At 46.9% G+C, this 24,930-nt stretch overlaps 1 protein-coding gene across 1 annotated transcript in view; it reads right to left on the minus strand.

The window, feature by feature from the left end:
• Nucleotides 1-12,264: 12,264 nt before the first annotated feature.
• The window catches only part of CNDP1 (carnosine dipeptidase 1), a 41,869-nt gene continuing 29,203 nt past the window's right edge, over nt 12,265-24,930 (minus strand). The window contains exons 7-12 of the mRNA XM_006168117.3: nt 23,201-23,285; nt 18,246-18,406; nt 16,828-16,992; nt 15,453-15,594; nt 14,224-14,371; nt 12,265-12,817 (exon numbers count right to left, since the gene is read on the minus strand). Coding sequence (XP_006168179.1) covers nt 12,748-12,817; nt 14,224-14,371; nt 15,453-15,594; nt 16,828-16,992; nt 18,246-18,406; nt 23,201-23,285 — 771 coding nt within the window. The 3' untranslated portion in view covers nt 12,265-12,747. The remainder of the gene's footprint in view (nt 12,818-14,223; nt 14,372-15,452; nt 15,595-16,827; nt 16,993-18,245; nt 18,407-23,200; nt 23,286-24,930) is intronic.

Consider the following 24,930-nt stretch of genomic DNA (forward strand, 5'->3'; position numbering starts at 1 on the left):
GGCGAGGTGGGACTGGTTTGGAGGCGGGGGGGGGTGGCCGGGGAGTGCTGCCTGCGGGTTCCAGTGGGTCCCAGAGTGGGTTCCTCCCGGCCAGAGCCCGCCTCCTTCCTGCCACCATCCCTTCCCCGCTCCACTCCCTCACCCTCCTTCGAGAACCCTGAGGGCGGCGCCGGAAGCATCTAGAAGGCCCTGGGCCCTTGGGAGAGCGCCCGAGGCCTGCCTTCCAGAGGGAGGCCTGGTCTGGAGTCCGCGCGACTGCTCTGCCTGGTTTCCCAGGCCCGGGGCTCCTGCCGCGTCTGGGACTCTGATGTCAAGGGACGGGGTTTTTCAGCTGTGCCAGGCGCCTCAAAAGACCCCCAAGTGGGGTCCACGGATAGAAGCTCCAGGAACCTGCGAGGGGGTGAAGCAGCTCTCTTTGTGGCTCTTGACAAGTTTGACAATAAAAGCCGAAAAGTTAGGGTGTCTAACTGCCCCAGCCTGGACTTTCGTACAGTACAGGAATGGTTAGGAGGGAAACAAGACGGACTCCGTAATGCAGTGGTCACTGCACCTCCCGCTCCTGTGCGAGTCCTTCGAGGACTCACCTTTAGAGCCCTGTCTGAATCTCAGCCTGGTGAGGAAGACCTGTGTAGACGGATAAATACGCAGCAGCTTAATCGGTGCCATGGCAAAGACGATGAGATGATCAGTGATACTCGGAGTGAAGATAGGCCTTGCTGAAAAGTGTTGACTATTTTGTAAGTCTAGGGGAAGGGAATAAGGCAGTGTTACACGGCGAGGTTTGCATGTAGAAAGATACTTGTAAGTAAATGGGATTTAAAAATAGTATATTTTTCTAAGAATTCTTTTTATTTAATTTTATGTATTTTTAAATTTGACCAGAGACCAACAGAGAGAGAAAGAAAGTGAGAAAGCAAGCCACCAAGTCCACGGACTTGCACTGTGGTGGGCCATATGGGATTCCAATGCCCTTAACCACCAGGCCACCTGCTGGCCCACTGAAAATACTATCTTAAAGTTTTCCGGACCAAACCATCTCTCAAGCCTAATTTCATAACCATTAGGACTTTTTAAAAGTTTGTTTGTGAGAGAGAAGGCGCACGAGCATTGTAAGAGAGACAGGCACCTCAAGCAGGGTCCCATTGCAGTTGGATCCCCTTCCCACAGCTATCCAGCTGGGGATTCCTGCCTGCTGTCAGGTCTACAGGCCAGTACATACGGAGGCTTCCAGCACCTCCAGTTTGGTTCACTACAGCCTATGCCTTGGAGGCTGGGCCCCAGTGTAATTTTAAATCAGAATGCATTGAAATGATAATCCCTTACCTTTTTAAATGCAGCATGTGGAAATCTTTTCATTATCTGATTGGTTCATACTGTAATCTACATTAGTTATCATATCATCCATGGTTGGAAACTACAATTTAGGGTAGTCCAATGACTTCCAAGCTCACACAACAAAAGCAGAACCAAACTTTAAACTCCACAGTCAACCTTTTCCACTCCATTTTAGTTTAATAATAGTTAATTAAAAGCTATAGAGAAATGTGGGCCACAATTACCTCAGAACAGGTGACCAATTAATCTATCAATGTTGCATTTATTTTATTAAATGTTTACTGGGTGCTAGTTAGGTAAACGATAAGAAAAAACAGATTCTGTCTTCAAAGAATTCATCTGAAATTTACTTAAAATTTATTTGAGAATCTAATACTTAATACAACATTTTAATAGCTATCCCTCTCCCCACTCTGGTAATACTCGCACTTACCATTTTTCTCTGTCTGCTTTATTTTATTTATATTTTTTTTTTGGAGAGGATTTTTTGCTATAAGGCACGTGCGCTCGCCAAACAGACAGACAGAAAGCAAGAAATCACCCCCCAGGGGGGATGGCCACGCTGCAATCCCTTCTCCTCCATTCTCCTCCTGGGATCTTGGGCACGCACGCACGCACACGCACCCGGCGTGAGTTTTAAGCCATCGGGTCCGGGACCCGAACCACAGTAGACTACATGGGAGTCCAGCGACATAGCCATTACGCTAACTGCTGGTCCTTCTCTGTCTGCTTTAAACAATTTATTTTCGTTTGGGGTTTTCAGCAGTTATGACATGATTAGACATGATTTTCTGTGTATTTATCCTGCATGGGTTCTGAGCTTTAAGTTTGGAAAGTTCATAGCCTTTAATTCTCCAAATATTGGGTTGTTGGAAAAGTCATGACACATTTTTTTTGCATAGAAAAACAGAATAATATGTCCTGACTTTTCTGAAACCTAATATTTTCTTCTTGTTTTCTCAGTTTCTTACTCTCTGGTTAGATATACCTTGATAGTAAATGCCTGAAGCTCTTATCTTTTTTATATTCTGGTTTTAAAATTTGCTCTAAGGGGGAACCAGCAGTTAGCGTAATGGCTATGTCGCTGAACTCCCACATAGTCGACCGCGGTTCGTGTCCCGGACCCGGTGGCTTAAAACTCACGCCGGGCGCGTGTGCATGCGTGCCCAAGATCCCAAGAGGAGAATGGAGGAGAAGGGATTGCGGCGTGACCATCCCCCCGGGGGGTGATTTCTCGCTTTCTTTCTCTGTGTCTCTCTCTGTCTGTCTGGCGAGCGCACGCGCCTTACAGTGAAAATCTCTCAAAAAAAAAAAATTTGCTATAAGGTACATGTGCTCGCTAGAGAGAAACAGAAGAGAGAGAAAGTACCCCAGGGGGATGGCCATACCACAATCCCTTCTCCAGCCTTGTCTCAGGATTTGGGGTGTGCATGCACACACTCCCAACATGTTTTTCAAGCTGCTGGATCCAGGACTCAAACCACACAGCTATGTGGGATCCAGTTTCCTCAAGAGGGCCACCAGCTTTTTCTCCCCTTTAGATTAGGATATTCCATTGATCTATCTTCCATGTTTGTTGATTCTGTCTTCTGTCATCTTCCAACTGTTGCCAGGGAGACTCAACCCATGGGGGAGCTCCATCTGGGGTGTGAGGATCCTTGGCTTCATGAAGGAAAGACGTCAAGGTGAGAATCAACAGAGGGAGAAAGCAAGTTGATCAAGGAAAGTTCAGAGCAGACTTCTCCATGGTGGGAGCAGCCCCGTGAGGGGAGATAGGCAAACAATTTTATTCCTTTTTCAGAGAGGCTACCCTACTTCATAGGCAGGGCACTCCCTAAACTTTAGTGGCGTATATGACTTGGCTTGGTGCCAGGCTAAGGATGAGACAGTTTATTCATGACTTTTCCAAAAGGGGACAGTAATTTACCTGGAATCACTGTTCCTTCCCATTTTCTGGCCTTATTAGGGCAGTGCTGGTCATGACCAGGGTTCTTCCAAGCTGTCAAGGCACAGATGGGAGTATCACCTAGCATGCTAATACCATACGGCGAGGGTATAAGGAGTGTGAGAGTTTGGCACCAGTGGTTCCCTCTTGGTTTCAATGGGTTCAGACTTCGGATCGGTTAGGTTTTATTGTTTTATCGTAGGTGTTCAGAGCGTCCTTCATCTCAGTTCAGAATGTTGTTCGCCTCAGTCCCCTTCTGTGTTACAGCCTTCTGTTAAAACCATCCAATAATTAAGTTTCAGATATTACGTGTTTAATTCCTAACATTTTTTCCTTTAGTTTGCAGTAGGTCATGTGCACTCACTGGAGAGAGACAGGGAGCGAAAGTGAGAAAGCACACCCTAAGGGGATGGCCACATTGCAATCCCTTCTCCATTCGCCTCTTGGGATTTTGGCATACAAACATATACCCACATGCCCAGAGTGTTTTCCAAGTCACCAGGTTCAGAACTCCAACTGCACAGTTGTCCACTTGAAATTCAACCGCCTTCACCACCACACCACTGGCTTCCCAAGTCTTCACACTTCTGTTTTTTTTTTTCATATAATTTCCATTTTTCTGATGAGATTTCCATTTTTCTGAGTTATTACAGGCATATCTCCCTTTACATCTTTGAACAAAGTTGTAATTGCCACTTTGAAATTTTGCCTGCTGATTCCAGCATCTCAAGGTTAATAATTATTAATTTATCTTTTCTTCTAATTATGATTCATGTTTTCCTATTTCTTAAATGACTGATAATTTTAGATTGTATCCTAGAAATTTGAGAACTGTGATATGGGCATTCCCAATTTTGTTATGTTTCTCTGGCAATAACTGGAAGTTTTTTAGTTTTGCTTTGTTAATTTGTTTAATTTCCTTTTTTTTAAGAATTATTTTTTATTTAACTTTATTCATTTATTTTAATTTGACCAGAGAGGGACAGAGTGAGAGAGAGGGGAAAAGATAGCAGCAAACCACCAGGTCCAGGACTAGAACCGCAGTCGGCCATGTGGGAGTTTGGCACCCCTAACCACCATGCCACCTGCTGACCCCTAATTTGTTTTATTTCAGCAGGCAGCTCTTTTGGCTGTTCTCCTACTGTATGCTTTGTCTCCCTGTCATAGATAGCAACTAAAATCTCATTTACTTCCTTTAGGATTTCATCTGCCTCACGTATGCATAGTTCAGAGGCCATGTAGTGACTTAGACTGTGTAGAATTTGGTGCTTCCCTCTATGTCTCCTTTCCAGAACCCCTTCCCTTGTTTTTACCTGCTCAAGTATTCCTGAGCTTTGCCTTCTGTCTCTGCAAGTGAAAGTTTAAGTAACTGTAGGTGCCTTTTTTATTTGATCATAAGTTATTTACATTTTAAAAGGACGGGTTGGTCATTTTTGGTGACTAGTCACTTTTGATGACTAATTTACTTTAACAGTGTTATTTAAAGTTCTAACTTCCTTTAAATTAACATTTTTTGTCATTATATTCAAATGCCTACTTAAAGTAACAATGAGAATATGCTATGAACACTTAACCACCCACACTAGAATTTTAAATCTAAGCTCTCTCCGAATGCCATTTTGGTGAATTTCAAAGTAGGAGATGAGATCATTTAAAACTTTCTATTTTCTATTGCAGTCAAAGGCATAATTTCTCTGACATATTTTTCATTCTGAGTAAGGAATTATAGTAGAATAATATTTTAAATAATATTTGTCCACATAATGACATTTTCCCCTCTTCAATCCTAATGAAACTAAAATAGCTCAGAAGCATTTATTTACTTATCATGACTGCTAATAAATTATAGTCATTACATGTACTATCACTTTTTTTCTATATCATGCTTGAAAAAATGGACTGCACCATTTTGTTGCATTAGAAATCTCTTGTATTCCTGTCTTTGTACTTCATCAGTTGATTAAGCTTTGGACAACTGAGCAATGTATACAAGATACCCAACACAGCCTCTTCCTCCCAACAAATGCTTACCCAGAAGAAAGTTATTTTCAACATAATTAAAAGGAAGATTAGCTACAGAATAAAATGTAGATGTTACAGAGCTGGTCAGTAGAAGTACAGAAGGAATATGTGCTAGTCCTAGATCTTAATTTAAGTTATATTTCTTATTATGAAAAGCAGTGCTATTACAGACAGGTAACTTAATTATGCTGGATCCAACCAAAGGTATATTATCATAGAAGTAAGTATTCTGTTGTAAATAACAGAGCTCAAATCTGATTTAATTTGTTAACCATTTCATGTTTAATAATTTTCAAACTTGTATTTTAAAAGAACATTAAAAATAATAGGTAGCATTCAATACAGTTAAAACTAGATAATTTAACAGTATGGCATACTTTCTACCAAAATGGATAGTATTTAAGTCATTTGGCCCTATCATAAACCACAATTCCTTTTAAAATAAAAATATCTATCACTAGAAGAAGAAAGAATTGCATTTCTTTTATTTTGTGAGCTTCCGTCTTATTCCACTTCTGAGAAATGTGTTGAATGTCCTTGGTGGATCAGACACTGCTTAGTGCTTACAGGGGCTAAAAACACCTCAGCTCAGCCTCTTGTTACCCTGCACGGAGAGCAGGTCAGTGTTACCAGTGTTATTCAACCTTCCAACTGCTCAAGAGAAATATTTGTTGTGAAATCTGCCAGTTCTGAAATATTGGCATCCCATTCACAGCTGCTCAGGGACCAGCTCTCTGGTGCCAGGGTAATGCCCTGCTCAAGAGAAATTGGATGTCACGCAGCAATTGTGCTTTGAATTCCCACTTGCCTGGCCTGAGACGCACAGGGTCCACCTGCAAGTGCTCCAGATCTAAGGGTCTGGAGGACTAGAGGAAGAGAATTGTGGTGTGACCAGACCCTGCGAAGTGTGCTTGTCTCTCTCTCTCTCTCTCTCTCTCTCTCTCTCTCAAGTGCATGTGCTCTATCATGAATAAAAAAAAAAAAGAAAAGTTTAAAATGTTTAGGACAGGGACCAACAGATGGCGTAATGTTTTTGTCGCTGGACTCTCACATAGTACATAGTGGACCCAGTGGTTTGGGTTGTTTTTTTTTTTTTTTTGAGAGAGAGATTTTCGCTATAGGGCGCGTGCGCTCGCCAGACAGAGAGAGAGAGACAGAAAACGAGAAATCACCCCCCAGGGGGGATGGTCACGCCGCAATCCCTTCTCCTCCATTCTCCTCTCGGGATCTTGGGCACGCACGCACACGCGCCCAGCGTGAGTTTTAAGCCACCAGGTCCGGGACGTGAACCGCGGTCGACTACATGGAAGTCCAGCGACATAGCCATTACGCCAACTGCTGGTTCCCTGGACCCAGTGGTTTAAAACTGAGACTGGTTTCATGTGCATGTGTGCTCAAAATTCTGAGAGGAGAATGGAAGAGAAGGGATTGCAGCATAGCCATCCCCCTGGGGGGGAAGGGGGTGATTTCTCACTTTCTGTTTCTATTCTCTGTCTCTCAGATGAGTGCCCACACCCTATAGCAAAAACCTCTCTCAAAAAAAAAGTGTTTAGGACATTGTGAAGAACTCATCAATGGTAGGACCAGCAGTTAGTGTAATGGCTATGTCGCTGGACTCCCATATAGTCGACCGCGGTTCAAGTCCCGGACCCGTTGGCATAAACTCGCGCCGGGCGTGTGCGCATGCGTGCCCAAGATCCTGAGAGGAGAATGGAGGAGAAGGGATTGCGGCATGGCCATCCCCTCTGGGGTGTGATTTCTCGCTTTCTATCTCTCTGTCTCTCTCTGTCTGTCTGGCAAGCGCACCATAGCAAAAACCTCTCAAAACAAAACAAAACAAAACACATCAACGGCAAAGGGAGCCTGTGGCAGACTCCGGGCTGCTGGTTTGTGTCCTCTGGATTAAGGCGTGACCCTGTGGAGACACAGATCCAGCTTGGAAAACAGCGCACGGGATGGTCACCAGCAGCTAGCTGGTAGCCACATCACAGTGTGATTTGTTTTGTGCTCTTTTCTCCATAACCAAGAAAGCTCCAGGGCCAGCTCGCTGGCCTGCTGGTTAAGGCAGCCACAGTGTGAGTCCTAGACTTGATGGCTTAAGAAATACCAGGCATTGATGGGGCCAGCAGGTGGCATGGTGGTTAAGGGCACTGGACTCCCACATGGCCAACAGTGGTTCAAGTCCCAGACCTGGTGGCTTGCTCTCTCATATTCCCTCTTTCTCTCACTCTGTCCCTCTCTGGTCAAATTTAAAAATAAAGAAAGAAAAGGAAAGGAAACACCAGGCATTGGGACTGAAGGATGGTGTAACGGTTACGTTGCTGGACTCTCACATAGTCAACCATGGTTCAAATCCAGGACCCAGCAACTTAAACTCATGCCAGGCGCACATGTGTGTGTGCCCAAAATGCCAAGAGGAAAATGGAGGAGAAGAGATTGTGGTGTGGTCATCCCCTGTGGGGGGTGGTTTCTTGCTTTCTGTCTGGCAAGCTCACACACCCTATAGTAAAAATCTCTCTCAAGAAAAAAAGAGAATCTCCAGGCCCATGTGCACATATGCCCAAAATTCTGAAAGGAGGGTAAAATGGAGGAGAAGGGATGTGGCATGACCATGCCCCATGGGGGTTGCTTTTACCTCTCCCATACTTTCTGGGGAGCCCAAGTGTCCTCTAGCAAAAAAGAAAGAAGAAGAGGAGAAGGAGGAAGTTCTAAACAAGGAACAATGTGAAACAAAAATGAAAACATAGAAATTCAGGAAAGGGGCTGGCAGGTGATGTGGTGTTAAGGTGCTGGACTCCCACATGACTGACCAATAGTTCAAGTCCCAGTCCTGGCAGCTTGCTTTATCACTTTCCCACTCCTCCCTGGCCAAAATAAATAAAAATAAAAAAGTAATTTTTTAAAGAAAAAAAGAAATCCCGAAAGGGAATACTAGGCCTGATGAAGGAGACCCCAAAATTTATAGCTGTAAAATCAGGAGGAAGAGTATAGCAGCCAACATTGAGTTCCTCTTGCATTGGTGCACTCCTCTGGATGCCTGAAGTGCAGAGGTGAGCTGGGCAGGCCTTTGAAGTGACAAAGCTTGCAGTGTTGTAGGAGAGAGCTGGATGCACAAGCGTGATGGAAGTCCAAGGCAGCGTGTACACCTGTAGGAAGTGCTGAAATGTTCACGTTTCATTTCCCGATGCTTCCTGAGGATGTGCGATAGGCCTGGGACTCTGGAGACATCACAACAAGCAAAACAGACATGACCTCTACCCTTAACATTACAGTCCAGCAGGAGAGCTGGCAATTTCTGATTATAGAAATATGTACTTAAGGGGCCAGCAGGTGGTGTGGTGGTTAAGACACTGGACTCCCCCATGACTGACAGCGGTTCAAGTCCTAGACCTTGCTTTCTCACTTTCCGTCTTTCTCTCTCTCTCTCTCTCTCTCTCTCTCTCTCGTGAGCACACATGCCCTATAGCAAATTTTCAGATAATAATAAAATCAAATAATTTAAAAAAAGAAATATGTACTTAATTACAATGATAAATGCTGCAGAAGATGTATGAAGCCTATGGTGGTGTCACAGGGATACATTACTTTGGGGATCCAAAAAGGCTTCCCTAAAAGATCGCAAGTAAGCTGAGATTTGAAGAACAAGGCAGAGAGCAAGTCAGAGGGGGACTAGCTGAGCCAAGGGGGGCAATAAGAGTGTTCCAGGGAGAGGGAAGAGGACCCAAGAGAGAACACTAGAGGGCCCAGAGGCAGGAGAACTCTTGGTTGGTTATGAAGCTGCAAAGATGGGATTGTCAGGGCTCATCAAGGAAGGGCAGAGTGAGGCCAGGAGAGTAAACGGAGGGCAGATGTGAGAACTGGCAGACCCTCTTGTGATGTCGGCCCTGGTCCTAGAACCACATGGGCATGCCAAGGTTCTGAGCGAGGTGGGAGGGACGCACGAGCCGCAGTGCAGCACTATGATGGAGGGGTGCTGAGAGTCGGCCAAGGGTCTGCTGGGGCTGTTGCAGTAGCCCAGCAGAAGTTACGGAGGGTTCAGCCCGTGGCTTTGGGAAGTGACAGTGGACACAGAAGGAAGCCAGACTCAACTGGCCTTGAAAATGAACTGGGTCCGAGAGGGGAAGGAGTGTGCAAGGGTACCCAGGGCTCTGCGACCACCTGGCCGAAGGCCCCTTTCCTGAGGCAGGGCACCCAGAGGCAGGCCAGGCTCAGAGAATGGGAGAGCCTTCCATTTTTGATGAGTGGCATTCCAGATATCAAATAGGAAGATGAGCAGGTCTGGTTCTCAGAAGAAGGGGCTGCGAGTCACGGCATTCGGCTAACACAAAGGCCACAGAGGTGCCATGCCCAGAAGAGTGTGCACAGAGAGAAGAGGCCAGAGTGCAGTGCACCCTCCGTGGGTCCCAGCTCACTCCGCTCCCCCAGCTGCAAGTACAGAGGAAGTGTCCGTGACCAGGGCCCTCAGACCATCTGGAACACGTGCACAAGAAATTTGCAGGTCAGTATGTTTATTTTTTATGAAAACAACACAAAAACCAACACATTTCAGCTCACAGTATTTTCCATGGAAGAACCTACCAAAGTCTATCCACATGAAAAATTAGACCTTGATCCTCTTCGTCTAGTGCTTGGCTTACCCTGGCTCACGGCCCTTCCCAGTGGTGTAAAACCCCTCCTGACCCACTAGCACAGCATACCCCATACACACGGGGGTGACCATTTTTATCCGCATTCATGTGTCTCCTTGATGTAAATTTTAAAAGCACATTTTTAAATTTCTCTCTCCACCAACATTTTTGCCTCCTTATAACTGGTCAGCTGACCTGAGCACAGCAGGGTTTTAAGCTCACTGGGTGGATTTCTTTTACTCAGAATGGGGTGAACTGAACATGGAGGGGTCCTCCTTTCTGGCTCCCACGTTGTAGCAGGAGGGACGAGGTCATCACTCGTTTGGAGTTGGGAGGAAAACCTGGAGGGAAAGGCTGGGAGGCCCACGCTGAGCCTGGATGTCAGGAAAGATGGGTGCTGGGTGCTGACATATCAAGGCTGGGCTCTCCTGGAGTCTACAGCCTCAGGAACTCCACATGTCCCTTCCTTTCTTTCATGGTACCCCGTTGAATGAAGATCCGTGGATCTTCATGTTAATGTTTAGTGACTTCTTAAAACTGATGTTACGTTGCTCAGATTAGTTACAATATATCTTGTAATAGGCTTCCGTCAATTGATTAATGTGAATACCTTTTTGTAAATTTCTTTTTACTTTGCTGTAAAGATGCATGTTCCCCAGAAAAAGGAAGAAGGAAAGTGAAAAAGTAACCCACCTTCCCCTCAGGGGCATGGCGACACTACAGTCCTTTCTCCTCCATTCTCTGGAGAGTTTGGGCACACATTGCACTTGTGCCCAGTGTGTTTTTCAGGCCACCGGGTCCAGTACTCGAAGTGCACAGCTGGTCGGCCGTGTGCAATCTAATCACCTTAATCAGTATGCCTGGCCCTGGCCCTGAATACCTTTTACAAATATAAATTAGTAACATGACTCTCTTGCACTGTTAGTCTCAGGGAACAATGTCAGATGCATTCGGTAGGTCCAGCAGAATGTAAAATGCCACAAATCCAGTGTCACCCAAGGAGCACAAGCTACGCCAAGTAGCCCAGAATATCAAACACCTGCCAGTATCTGACAGAGGACATGAGAGGACATCGTGGTTTAAAGTGTCCTGCTTCCAAAGCATGTTCTAACTGGGCTCCTTCATGAATGCTCCCAGCTACGTTGATTCCTCAGTTGTCCACGTCTGTGTTAGAGTCAAGGTAAATTGAATCACTGATTGCAGGGACGTCTTTTGAAATGTAGTGCCACAAGTTTTAAAATCGACGTTTTTGTGACCAGCAGGTGGCACGGTAGTTAAAGGTGCTAGACTCCCACGTAGTCAGCTGTGGTTCAAGTCCCCCACCTGGCAGCTTACTTCTTCACTTTCCCTCTCTCTTTCTCTGTCTCTCTCTGATCAAACTAGAAAATAATAATAAATTAAAAAGTTAAATAAGATAATTCTTTTAAAAAACTGACTTTTTAAAAAAGAATTATTTATTTAATTGTATTTATTATTATTATTATTATTTTAATTTGCTGTAGGGCACATGCACTCACCAGAGAAAGACAGAGAGAGAGCGAGAAAATGAGAATGTAAGCTGCCAGGTCTGAGACTCAAACCGCAGTCCACCATGTGGGTGCAGCACCTTAACCACCATGCCACCTGCTGGCCCCAAACCAACAGAAAAATAGAAAAAAAGCTGAAGGCAAATGTGTTATGCTATTGTGGTTTGTTTCTATTTGGAATCGTAAGAGAAACATTTTTAATAAACTCTTAAATTCTTCTCCATTAACATGATTTGAATAATGAATTTGAAAAGATGGAATTGATTTGTTTATATACACTGGACTGTAGAAAAATTGCATTCTTTTTTTGTTTGTTTATACCATCAAATCCAATTGAACCAAACGAGATGGTTAACTCAAATGATTAATGAGTGCAGTATTAGCTGATAGCTTTAAATTTAGAATGTGTTACTGGTGTCAGGGTTGATTAGTTCTCTGTCCAAAGTGATGCTATTAAGAGCTTTGAGCAATTCAGATGTAGTTGTTGAGTAAGATTCCAACGGGGTGAGAAATTCTATCAGGACTAATTCTGCTATGGTGGATTTGCATATGCACAGATGTTGCAGGGGTCTGATAGGAAAGAGGGGAGGTGGGGGGATAATCAGGTGAACTCCATCACAATGAAGGTAAAGAAGCTTGGGAAGAAAAAACAAAAACTAATCTTTGCACAAGGAATCCCAAATGGTGTAAGAGTATTAATTTTGATCATTTCAGCTTCAGTGAGGAAAAATGAAGGGAGGCAAGAGGTCAATACAGTCCCCACTTTAGTAACTCCAACAGAAATGAATCCACAGGGAAATCATTGTAGTAAGTGGTGGAAACCAACGTTTTATTAATAAGATAAAGGAAAGTGTGGTAGAAGCGAAGTCAGTGCTGGCACTTGTTGGACAGGATGATTATGTGTCGTGGGCACTTCTGGACCTAGAGGCAAACTGGAGTGATTATGCCAGTCAAGCTGCAAGGTTGAAGTCTGGTCAGCTGAAGAACTGTCCTGGCGATGCAGAAGGTTACACCGAGTCCCCCTCCCGAGGCTAATGCTAACTTGGGGAAATCAAGTTGTTGAAGACAGCTGTGACCTTAGGATGGTATGCAGCAGGAGACATGCAACCATTTCCAATGTTTGCACCTTTAAAAGATTTTATTATTGGTGCAAAGGTCCCAAGACACTTTAAATGGAGGGGAGATGGCCCTACTGAACCTAAATTCTATGGCTATTTAAGCTCCATTCTGTGCAGGGATATGGGAAAGAGGAATCTGTCCGGGGTCAGACTCGACTGGAGGGTCCCTGTTACTACTGATGCAGGTTGGCCATCTCCAGGAAAAAGGCAGCAAACAATTTTGATCCCTCTATGTAGTTCCACCTAGGGAAAGGAAAACAAAGAGACTTTGTTATAATTTCCAATCAAATAAAGGAGGGTAAGTATGCTATCATTTAGACAAGAATACTTGATTTTAGGAATTCACCTGAAGTATTAATACTTCTGAGATCCCAGTATGAGATGCTCAGAAGCCAAGTGTGAAAGTTACATTATTAAAAAGATGGGACTCTGTCCTGAACACAAATCCCAAATGGTCCATTTTCTTTGACTCCTTATCATCAATGTGACATGCTTATCTGAGTCTGGCATTTTCTTTTTTCTCTTGCTAGTCTCAGAGGCTCAGGAGATTCATTTAGTCTGCCAAGCCATGGGCCAGCTCCATGGCACAGTGGTAGCACACCGCTCAGGGAAGGCTCATCCCACGTGGCAACTGCGGTTCAAATCCCTGGCCTAGTCAGCCTGAGGCAGGGTGGGCCCATGCATGAGTGCCCAGGATCCGATGGGCTGGAGAACAGGTGGAAGGAGATTATGGCATGACTGAGCCGTGAGGGTGCTCACCTCTCTCTCCCGGCCCCTCTTACATTCTTATGTGTTGGAACACACACTCTATCAGGAATCAAGAAAAAAATGTAAAAATCTGCCAATAGTGTACACAGAAGTATCCCTAATAGGCTTGGTTCTGTACTGTTTGTGTCCCTTCAAATATCTGTGTCCAAGCTCTAGCCCTCGCTGTGACTGTATGGGGAGATGACAAAGGTTAAATGAGGTCACAAGGATGCAGTCCCGGCTGAAGGGGCCAGCGCCCTGTAAGAAGAGAGTGGCCAGCTCCTTCTCTCTCTGCCGTGGGAGGGCACAGGGAGAAGGCCATCCGAGGGCCAGAAGAGAGCACTCACCAGCCAGCACCTTCATCTTGGCCTTCCCAGCCTCCAGAAGTGTGAGAAGTAGATGTCTATTGTTTAAAGCCACCCAGACCATAGTGCGTGGGTCCTTCAAAAAATCCATGGAGGGGCCAGGCAACAATGTGGCCGGGATGCAACTGTACCCGCGCAGGAAAGGTCCTGGGCTTACATCTGGAGACTTTCCTGAGTATGCTAGATGCGTGCGTGTTCCGGGCGTGTGCCGGTAATCTGGACCGGCTGAGACTGGGGCGGATCACAGGGGGAGGACTGTGTTGAGGGTCCTTGTCTCTTTCTTTCTGTCTCTCCCTCTCATGGAAGAAATAAATGGACTTTCAAAAAAGCTCATTAAAGTACATATTATGAAAAAAAAACATGAATTTCAAAACCTTTTTGTACCAAAATAAAATTTTACTTTAATTCTGTTTCCCCATAAAGACTTGAAATCCCCTGGCACTTTCCATTCTCATGTAAACGGAGTGGGAGCTCAGTCATGGCAGACTGACTGTGGGCGTGCAGGGAGGGCTCAGCCCCACCTAGGGAGTAGCGCACCTGTTGATCTTCTCGTTCTGAGAGTGCTCGCCATCATCCACGGCTCCCAGTGGAAGCATCATCACGCTCTTTTGGAGAATCTCCTGGAATATTTTGGCAATCGGAATTGTTGATCCATCTCGGATCATATCAGGGTCTGTTCCAAACACTGAAACACAGAAAAAGAAGGCATTTAAATAAAATAATGGCATGACTCTCCCCCAGATATCTCTGCAAATGTGATATTTGCTTTATCTTTACCTTTTTTTTTCTTTCATTAGATTTGGTGCCTTGGGTAAGTAAGCTCCTTGATATCATGACATTTATACTCTTGTGCTAATTGCCAGCAGGCACATGACCTCACCAGAGGTAGACAGGGAGGGAGGAGAAAACACTCCTCAGTGGGGTCTGGTCATGCTGCAGCCCCTCCTCCTCTATCTCTTCCTCTGGTTGGGATTTTGGGCACACATGCACATGTGCCCAGCGTGTTTTTCAAGCCGCTGGGTCCAAGACTCAAACCATGCCCGGCCATGTGGGATCCAACTCCCTTACCCACTAGGCTATGGGACTGGCTCATGCAATTTACATTTTACAAAAGACTAAGAAAATTAAAACATTTTAGACGTCTTCTTTATAATTATCTACTTTTAAAGTACACTGCAATAATGCACTGTAATCAGGATGTATTTATCTGTTTGGCTGGCTGCTGTTTATTTTATTTTATGCCCAAGAATACATGAGCACCCATGAGACAGAGAAAGAGACAGGAAGAGAGGGAGAAAGCACCTCCAGACAGGGCCAGGTCACACCGTAATTCTTTTCCTCCAATGCTTCATCCCATCAGGATCCTGGGCGTGCTCACGCACGCGCGCGCACACACACACACACATGCACATAGCATGTTTTATGAGCCACTAGGGCTGGGACTTGAACCCTGACAGGCCATGTTGGATCTGGCTTACTCTGAGCAGCTGAACTAGCAGTGCAGGGCCAGTCCTGGTCAGGGTTTGGCTTGCCGGGAGATCTAAAACATGGAGCGTGTCACGGCATGATGAGACTGTGTCCCTGTTGTAAGTATATGTCTCTCTCTTCCATGTCTCTCTTGCTTTCTCATAAAAGAATATTTTAAAATACATGATTTTTTAAGAAAAAGAGAGTGAGTTTGATGTATCTGCTTTATCCACTGTTCCAGTCGGCACTACCCCTTGGTCCCTCTGTAGCTGGCAAGTCCAAATATCAGAAGGCCTCACCTGTTCTGATGGCTCTTTTCGCTGCAAGATATTGATTATCATTAATATCTGCAATCCAGGGGTGTAGTCCTAGTGTCATAGAAACAGCCATCTTGTTGGAACTATTTCTTCTGGAGAACACGTCTTGGAGATGCTGCACCACCTAAAAGACACCATTTCCAACAGTAAGAGAAAAATGCCAAGCCACTGCCTCAGATACAGTCTTTCACCAAGAAGATGGTGGAGATCATCCAGCAAGTTCAAGTTCAGGTGTTGTGGTAGCACCTTAGGTCTGCAGGGGGCATGCGTGCCACAGGCAGCCCAGGGATCCCCATGGTTGAGAAACCCTTTCTCTTTCTCCTCTTCTATCCTTAACCCCTGCACTGCCTGTTCCCATCCCCTTTCCTGTTCTGACCACAGGATCCGACGCATGGAGGTGTCTGAGTGGTGCTTATTGAAGGGTCTAAATGTGGTACAACTTCTTGACGCTAATCTCTCTCTTTTGGGACTTGTCAGCACCCTAATGGATGTTTTGGGAAACATAAGCATTGGCAAATGTCCAAAAAGTGAGAGCGAGTCCGAGCTAGATGGTGGGGAGACGTATTCCCCCTTGCCCTTTCCAGCGGGTCCTGTGCAGATCGTCCTGGGGGACTGCATCCTCTGAAACAGCACGTCCGTTCATCCTGCAGCAGACGTTTACTGGGCACCTGTCCTGGGCCGGCCTGCTCCAGGTGCTGCAGCTGCCGCTATGCAGACGCCTGAACAGATGTGGGACAGAGGGCCTGTGTCCAATAGGGGGGGAAGGGGGGAAGGAGATCAGAGGAAGGGAGGCAGGGAGTGCTGACAAGACAATAAAAGAGAGTGGCGGGACAGAGAGTGACCAAAAGTGATTTGAGGTCTTTCTTCTGCTCACTTCTCAGTCTACTATCTGTTAAGCTAACATGAGTTAAATTGAGGATGGGTTGGTAATTTAGGCATACACCTCCTCCCAATAACATTTTCATTTACATGGCTGCTTTTAAAGTGTCGATTTCGGACATCAAGAAGGAATTACTGACCAGCGCTGAGATCTCTGGCCGCGTCCGCGTGCAGGCACTTAGCGTCCCCATCTGTGCACAAAGCAGCCTCGCCTGTATACCCACCATCTAACTTTTAAAATTTCCCCTCGCTCCAACTTCAAAGGTTATCTACCTGATGACTATAATTGCATGTAATCGAGGAAAGAGATTTTTACAGAACAAAAATGATACTGGTTTCTTGACATTTGATCCAGTCCTTCGGTGATGGAGAAAAATGATGGTCAGCGGCAGCAGCCAGAGCGCCTCACAAAACAGCGACCTGCGCTTTTCAGAAATGGAGTTGCCAGGCCACCCTCGGTGACACGGAGCTCTGTTACCTGCTTTTCCACCACAGACATATTCATGTGAGGCACCAGGCGGATGGAAAATTTTCCTATAACCCGGCCAGGGATGACTGTTTTCATTCCGGGCTCATCATAGGCGCCCTCGATCCCATGAATAGAGAGAGACGGGTACCTCCACAGGTGCATTAGAACTTCCTCCTGGATTAAAATAAATGGCCCCCACAGGGTTAACCAAAACCAGTTCGAATTGCTTGCATCACCAGCTGCTGCACATCCGAGATGCCACCTGCCACCGTGACAAGTTAATTATCCCTTACTCAGATGTGCCCGCACTCAACCCTAGGGGGACTTCGTCCTCTGCTGCCCTCGCCTGCCCAAGCTGCTCCCCAGGCCCAAATGCTGCAGTTTGCAGATATCGGTCAGAAAATGGAATTCAACTACACATTCCTACCCCCAACCACCCCAATGCGAACTGGTGCACGAAATGGATGCTATTATTCAGAAGACGTCAAAGAGCTCCTCAGACACGCCTCATTTCTCTTTTCAGTTATGGCATCACAGAGCTGGCCTGAGAGCAGAGGTCCACTTCGCAGTCATGAGTCATGAGTGCCACCTCTTCATTTCAGGACGGCCTTTCTCTTTCTTGGCAATTTCCCCAGGAACCTGTCATAGCTACCGCACACCTTAGCAAGCAAGCATTTTAAAAAGGAGGAGGGGGAGAAAAGAAAAAAATCTAAATTTGCCAGTAAAAAACTCCCTGGCTCTCGGTTTACTTAGTCACTGAGGTAGCAATGTATTCATTCACAGATTAGACCTCAAGAATCTGGTTCTGTCTGGAAAAGTAAATGATTAGAGGTCTTGGACTTGGGATAACCTCCTACTCTTCCCAATGTTTGAACAGGTTAAAAGCCCAGCTTGCTGACTCAGGATCTGAGTTAATAAACTGCTTTGGAAGGGACTAGCAGATGGCATAGCGGTTATATTGCTAGACTCCTGCACAGTCAACCGCGGTTCAAATCCTGCACCTGGTGGCTTAAAACTCACGCTGACCGTGTTTGCATGTACGCCCAAAATCCTGAGAGGAGAATGCAGGACACGGGATTATGGCATAGCCATCCCCACTGGGGGTGAGTTTTCATTTTCTGTTTCTCTGTCTCTCCAGCGAGCGCATCCACCTTATAGCAAAAATCTCTCTAAAACAAACTGCTTTGGAAAAGCAGCTGTAAAATGAGTGCTCACTCCTGGTTAGATGCCTGAAGCCAGCACCAGACTCTTGAAAAGGCTGCGTTGGTCCAGACCACAGGGAAGGAGCCGAGAAAGTCAAACCCTGCCTAGAACCGTATCTACTCTCTGTGCTACCAGCATCTAAGACGTGTGGATTGGCACCCAGTGACGGATGGGACATTGGGAAACATGATTTATTATGTCTTATCATCAATTTGTGGTCATACCTTGGTATCAAACAGAAATTTCTCAACTTGACTGCTATTCCGGTATTCTCCTAGGTCCAGGTCGATAGCTTCATACAACTTCTTTTCCTCTTCTGTAAGAGGAGCCACGTGGTCATAGATTCCTGGGATCAGGATATGACCGGACGAGTCTACCAGGCTACCTACAAAATCGATATAGAAAGCAAAGCATCTGGAAATGACAAGAGCGTGGACATGGGGGCCCTGATGCAGGACCCGGTGGCTCTTCTGGGTTGTAGCAGTCTTCAGGACTGTCCCTGGCTCTGTGGCACAGCTGCAGGCAGCACGTCCATCCTAGAGGGAGTCGTCAGGGAGGGAGCTGGTCACCAGTAGTCAGCCCGAGCCAGACCTCATCAAATGTAGGGCTGCAAACATGGGGCCACAATGAATTAAATTGGTATGACTCACATCACTTTCACGTTCTCAGCTATGCCTTTGTATCAAAAGTAAGGTTTTCTGTTCAGTTTTATCCTCTTCTTAGTGAAAGCTAATGTATGTTCAACGTTAAAAGTATTAAAATATATAGTACATCTATATCTAGTGTATGTTCTATATATCAATATATACACACATACACATGAAGGTATATACATACCTGAGAAACTAAACATTTTCATCATCCCTTCTCAACTTCTCCCCCCTACACACACACACACACACACACACACACACACACCCCATAATATATGTTATATATTTATATGTGTATATATAATATATATGTGTGTGTGTGTGTGTATTATATATATATTTTATATATATACTTATATAACCAAAGGGCATGTGGGTTTGGCAGAGAGAGAGAGAGAGAGACAAGGAAAAAGTACCCTCCATTGGACATGGTCATATTGCAATCCCTTTTCTTTCACTCTCCTTTCAGGATTTTGAGCGCACACACACCTGGCATGATTTCAAGCAGCCGGGTCTGAGCTCGAACCATGGTTGGCCATGTGGAGCCCAGCTCCTTAACTGCCATGCCACCTGCTGGCCCAGTAAATATTCTTTTTAAATCAAGATCTTAATAACTTTGAGATCTAGTTTCTAAGAAATACAACATGACTACAAAATCCTTTATACTGCATGAGCTTATGTACTAGTCTGCTCTTAATGAAGAGTCTGATCAAGAGGAACAGAAACCATCTCTAGTGAATACCTAGGAAGAAGATGCAGGGCCAGAAACGGGCATGGAGGTTAAGGCAGCTGGAGCCCACGTGGGTGACTGCATGGTTTGAGGAACAAACCCAGCAGCTTGAAAAACATACCAGGAATGTGCACATGCATGCCCAAAATCCCAAAAGGAGAAATGGAGGAGAAAGGATTGTGGCATGATCATACTCCACTGGGGTTTTCTCATTTTCCTTCTCTCCGTCTCTGTATAGCGAGCACACACACCCTCTAGCAATTTTTTTTTAAAAGTGAGAGATGTTGAGATTTAGTAAGCACTGCTGACTAGTTGGAGAAAATACCTATCAAAGATCAAATATGCCCAGAAAGAAGGCTGATATAAATGACACAAAAATGTATCCAGGGCAACTACATCAATTCTCAACCATCTGGGGACTTTTCTTCAAGTAAATACACTTCATAAATACATGCTCCCTATTCATAGTATGATTATAATTTGACAATGTCAGGGGGAAAAAAATGGCTGTGGAGCCCTGCATTTTCAAATCTATAGGTTAATGTCAGCAATTACAGAGTGTGGGGTTGGAGATTCTCAAGGGCTGATGTGTTCAGTACTTAGCTACAGGACACTCTCTCCGTCCCCGGGCCTGGGTCAATGCCAGTGTAGAGGCACAGACGACACCTTCAATTGCTGAGCACACTGTCCCCACCACACACGCCAGGTGTGACCACATGAGAGCCCTTCCGCGGGTTGTCTGTCTCTGCGTAGACATTGCTAAAGCCCCTCTAATCACGGGCCGTGGCAGTGCCGTGTGTCTCGGGCTTCCTTCACTCTGAGGATGATCACAGCATGGGCCGTGTGTCTTGGGCTTCCTTCACTCTGAGGATGATCACAGCAGAGCCAGGAGCCTGAGGATGTGAGGCAGCACACTGTGAGGGCAAGAGTTACTGCCAGTTTTCAGTCCTGTGTCCCCTCCTCCCTTTCCCCAGGGCATCTCTCCCTGTTTCTGTCTCTTGTCTGACTGCACTATGGAAACAGCATTGTAGATCATGGTGCCTGGGGTTCCTCAGTGGGAATTCCATCACGCAGCCCAGTGAGAGACATACTATAAAAATAAATAAAATAAGTCTACAAATATTCTCAAAACTCTGAAAATAAGTTGGCACTGAATGACTGGGACTGTCATTAGTGGGTAGTTCACCCTCTCTCACCTTCACTAAACTCAAAACAAGAGCAGAAAACACCACTGATGGTACTGTCACCAAATCCGCCCTCAAATGTATGTCTCCAACCTTCAGCTGTCATCCTCTGGGTAAGGACAGAGCTACAAAAATGAATCAGGAAGGACCAGTAGGTGGAGTAATGGTTACGTTGCTGAACTCCCACGGTTCAATTTCCGGACATGGCGGCTTAAAACTCGTGCTGGGCGTGTGTGTGTGTGTGTGTGTGTGTGTGTGTGTGTGCCCAAGATCCTGGGAGAAGAATGAAGGAGAAGAGATTGCAGTGTGGCCATCCCTCCCAGGGGTGATTTCTCACTTTCTGTCTCTCTGGCAAGCACACGTGTCCCATGGCAAAAATCTCTTTTAAAAAGGGAAAAAATGAATCAAGAACAGACCTGCTCTCAACCCTGCTGGAGAGACACAGCGTCACGAAACTCGTGTGGGTCACTGGGAGAAGGCTCCACCAACCGGAAGAAGCCATCAGGGAGCCTGCTCAAGCCAGGGCAATGACAGCCTTCCCAGCAGGCCTGGAGGTCACAGAGGGCATGGGGCACAGTCTTCGTGGTCAGAGTTTTTATAGCTTGGGGAGACGTTGGGTGTTTCTGACAAACAGGTTTGTGAGCACGGGTACCAGCATCAGAGAGCCCCCCGGAGAACTGCGCATGTGCATGTCACAGTACTGCCCTCCCCGTCGTGGAGCTGGCGTTGCCAGGCACTGCCATTTGTGTGGGGTGGGGAGATGTCCCAGCACGTCAGGCCGTGACCTCAGCAGCACTGGCCGTAAGTGCTCTACCCTTCACCAGGAAAACAGCCCGATCTCAGTTCTCATTGTTTTAAACCGGGGTCTATTTTTCTTGGGGTACAAAGGAGCTTTGCCCACTGCTGGCCTGGGAGAAGGGCAGAGGGCTCACCTCCTGGCAGAGAAGTAGGAGCACCTCTAGTCCCTTCCTTTGCAGTCACTCGCAGAGAAGCTGCAGTGCCACTGCGGCCCTACGGGGTACTGCAGCAGGACCAGGACAGAGCAACCTCTAGGTCTGGGCTTCCAGACAATTCTGCCAAGCACACCTTGCTCCGTCCTCTCTGCCCCAGGTCTCTAACTCAGCGCTTTTGCCTGATTAAGGGTTCGCCCCCTCCAGCTCATCTCCACTTGAGACCCTGATCCAACAGACGTGATGTGAGTTCTGCAACCACAGGGCTGTCTGGAGACATGCAAAGAGGACCCCCAAGAGATCCCCTTGAAACCTGCCCATGGGAGACATCATCTTGGAGCCCCAGAAGTTCTTGGGATTTTAACACTCAGGGGAGTGCAGAGAGCAGAGGGGAAGCCACAGAGAGTGAGCGCTGTGGAGACAGCCTGGCACGTACGGAACTGTGAGCCTCTTCTGCAGAAGGGCACTAAATCACAGACATAAGACTGCAAGTACCCCTGCCAGGACCAGCAGGGGCTTGGGAAGCGAGGCGCCTGAAGTGGACACTGCCTCTGGGGAGTCCACCCATGGTGGCAGCCTGGCTCAGAGGAGAGCTACTGGGTGAGTCAACCCCGAGCAAGCTGGCTGAGAAGGCGTGTAACCCCGTGTGCAGGTGCACACCCAGGCACGCCAGGAGCTCACGAGCAGGGCTTTGGTGCTGGGCACAATCAGCAAAAGCACTGGAGTCTCGGTGTCACAGGGCCACAGCCACCCTGAGAACCACGCCCCAGCCATCACCGTCAGCCCCGCAGACCACAGCCGCTGGCAGACACGCTTTGTCCAGCCACCAAGGTGAGGGTTCCACTGGATCCCTAAACATGTACTGGCTCAATGCAGGATGATGAATAGATGCAGGAGAGAATAGTGAACTACAGAACGCGGTAATTGCCCAGCATCAGGCAGCTGGCTTGGGGCCGATCATGGATACTGGCTCGATGCAGGATGATGCCTATTACGAATGAGAGAATAGTGAACTACAGAACGCGGTAATTGCCCAGCATCAGGCAGCTGGCTTGGGGCCGATCATGGATACCCCTGGCTGCTCCCGCCCAGAACCCAGCTAGGAAGCACAGGAGAAGCGCCCAGGGCTTGGCTGCAGAAGGCCCCATCCACGGTGACACGGATGGGCTCTCCCACAGCACACAGGACCTCACTCAGCCGGCTTCCTTCCTTCCCTCCAGAAATCACTTTGCTGATCTCTCTGCAGTGGGAAAGCTGAGCCAGGTCCACTGAGGTGGACTTGTGGTTCAGCTGGCTGGGGAACAACACCCCACCCAACATCCCAGAGGCAGTATTGGGGTCCGGGCTGGCCACTTGGTCTTTTGCATCCCTTGGGTGCTACTCTCTTGTCCTTGAGCATGGCTGGATGTGTCACAATATACAGTAAATAAAAGCAGTTGAATCGAAGAAGATTCTCCATCCATGGAGAGGCGAGTTGTGGGTGCATTTCTGAGCCCAGGGACGTTTGGCCAAGGGCAGGAAGAGCTAGGGCAGAGGCTTTGCTTCTACTGCACCACGTTCAGGGCTGCCTTGGAAAACAGAGCAGGAGGCACTCGGGTCGGCTAGGACTGCATCGTGGGAGGTTCTCTGAGGTGTAAAAAGTGAAACAAAATAAGGCATTACCAAGAAGAGCAACCAAATCAGCCATCGGCTCGTGGAGGATACCGCCGAAGGTTCCCGAGTGAAAGTCTTGGTCTCTGCACTTCACCTGTGAATAGGTACAGAGAGTGGGCTTACTGTGTGGCTCCAGGGTCACGCTGTGCCCACACGGTGCCCTGGGCGCCTCCGGACCCATCACCTCTTCTTGTATCTCTCGGTCTTGTGGCCTGGCGTCTACCCTTCTCCCTCCCCCCTTTCCTGTTTTCCCAATGCCCTGGTACGGACTTCTGCAGCAATTCCAACACTGTTCTAGCCAAGATGGCCGGCCCCCCTTGCTCAGTTACTGATGTTTTGAAGTTGTCCTCCACACTGTTGGGGACTCCTCTTTTTGCAAAAATTATCCTCCTTTGGTTTCTGAGGAACTTTCTTCTCTGGTTTATTTTCCTGCCTGCAGGATACATCTATGGATGTCTCCTGTAAGGGCTGCTCTTCTTCCTCCCACCGCCACAATGTCCTCCTCCTCCAGACACTGGGTTTCGGGGACTCACAGGACACCCTTCCATAGTCACCCTGTAGGGCTGACCTTTCACCTAAACACCACATCTGAAACCTGGGGTCCTAATCATGCCTCCCACTGGACCGTGCTTCCTGTTTTTAAACTCAGTAGATCTAGAACTCAATGCAACAGCTTCTACAACTGCTTCCCCGCAGCGTGGTTTCTCCTTCGTGCACCGTATCTGACCAGCTACCAGTTTCTAACAAACTGCCTCTTCCGCTCATTCTCTCCCATCATTCCTGCCCAGCTGGGATCCCTCTTTATGTCCTGATGAGTCTTCTGTTTCGTCCCTCTAGCTTCAGTGCTAACGGGGCAACCACGCTAATGAAAGCAGCTCAGACTGCATAGTCCTTCTGAAACTGCGAGATGCCTGGACCCAACTTCTCTCCTCCTCTTTCGTCACTTTCCTGCACCTGTTCTTGGTCCTCATCAGTGGCCGGCCGTGCCCTCTTGCCTTCACCATTTCCTCGTTCACTGCCCATCACTTCAGCTTCTCCGTGGTCACATCTTGATTGGCTTTCCTGCTTCCTGCATCACACTCATCTGGAATGACCTCACCCTGGGTCAGCCCTACCCCCTCGTCTTCTCTGTCCCTGGCTACTGAGCATAGCTGCCGAATCACCCAGCTGGGTGGACAGTTAAGAGAGCATGTTCTTTTTTTCTTTTTTGTAATTTACCTTTTTTTAAAAAGAATTATTTTATTTACTTATTTATTTTAATTTGACTAGAGAAGGACAGAATGAAAGAGAGAGAGAAAGAAAGAAAGTTGCCAGGTCCGCGACTCAAACCATGGTCAGTCACGTGGGAGTCCAGTGCCCTTAACCACCATGCCACTTGCCAGTGAGAAAACACTCTTAATCCTGCCTGGCCTTTCTTCTCACTCTAGTCCTCTCATTTTTGCATCCCTCTTGGCGGCCACTTCAAGCCACCACTTCTCTGCAGAACGGAGGCCGACTGCAGGAGAAGCTCCGCAAATTCATCTCTCCACCTACCTGACACCCTTGCAGAAGAAGAGGCAGGCCCCCTCCGCCTCTCAGGATCCCATCTCCCCATCTGCTCATAAGCACTCCCCCAGGTACCCAGCAATTCTCTTAAAGGCTCATTCCGACCCCACGCCCCACCCCACACCCCTTGCTGTCATCCCTCTCTGTCTTCTTTTCACAGCCAAGTTTCCTGAGCGAGGAGTGCACAGGACTGT

Source organism: Tupaia chinensis, unplaced genomic scaffold (genome assembly GCF_000334495.1).
Source record: "Tupaia chinensis unplaced genomic scaffold, TupChi_1.0 Scaffold145592_1, whole genome shotgun sequence".
NCBI lineage: Eukaryota > Metazoa > Chordata > Mammalia > Scandentia > Tupaiidae > Tupaia > Tupaia belangeri.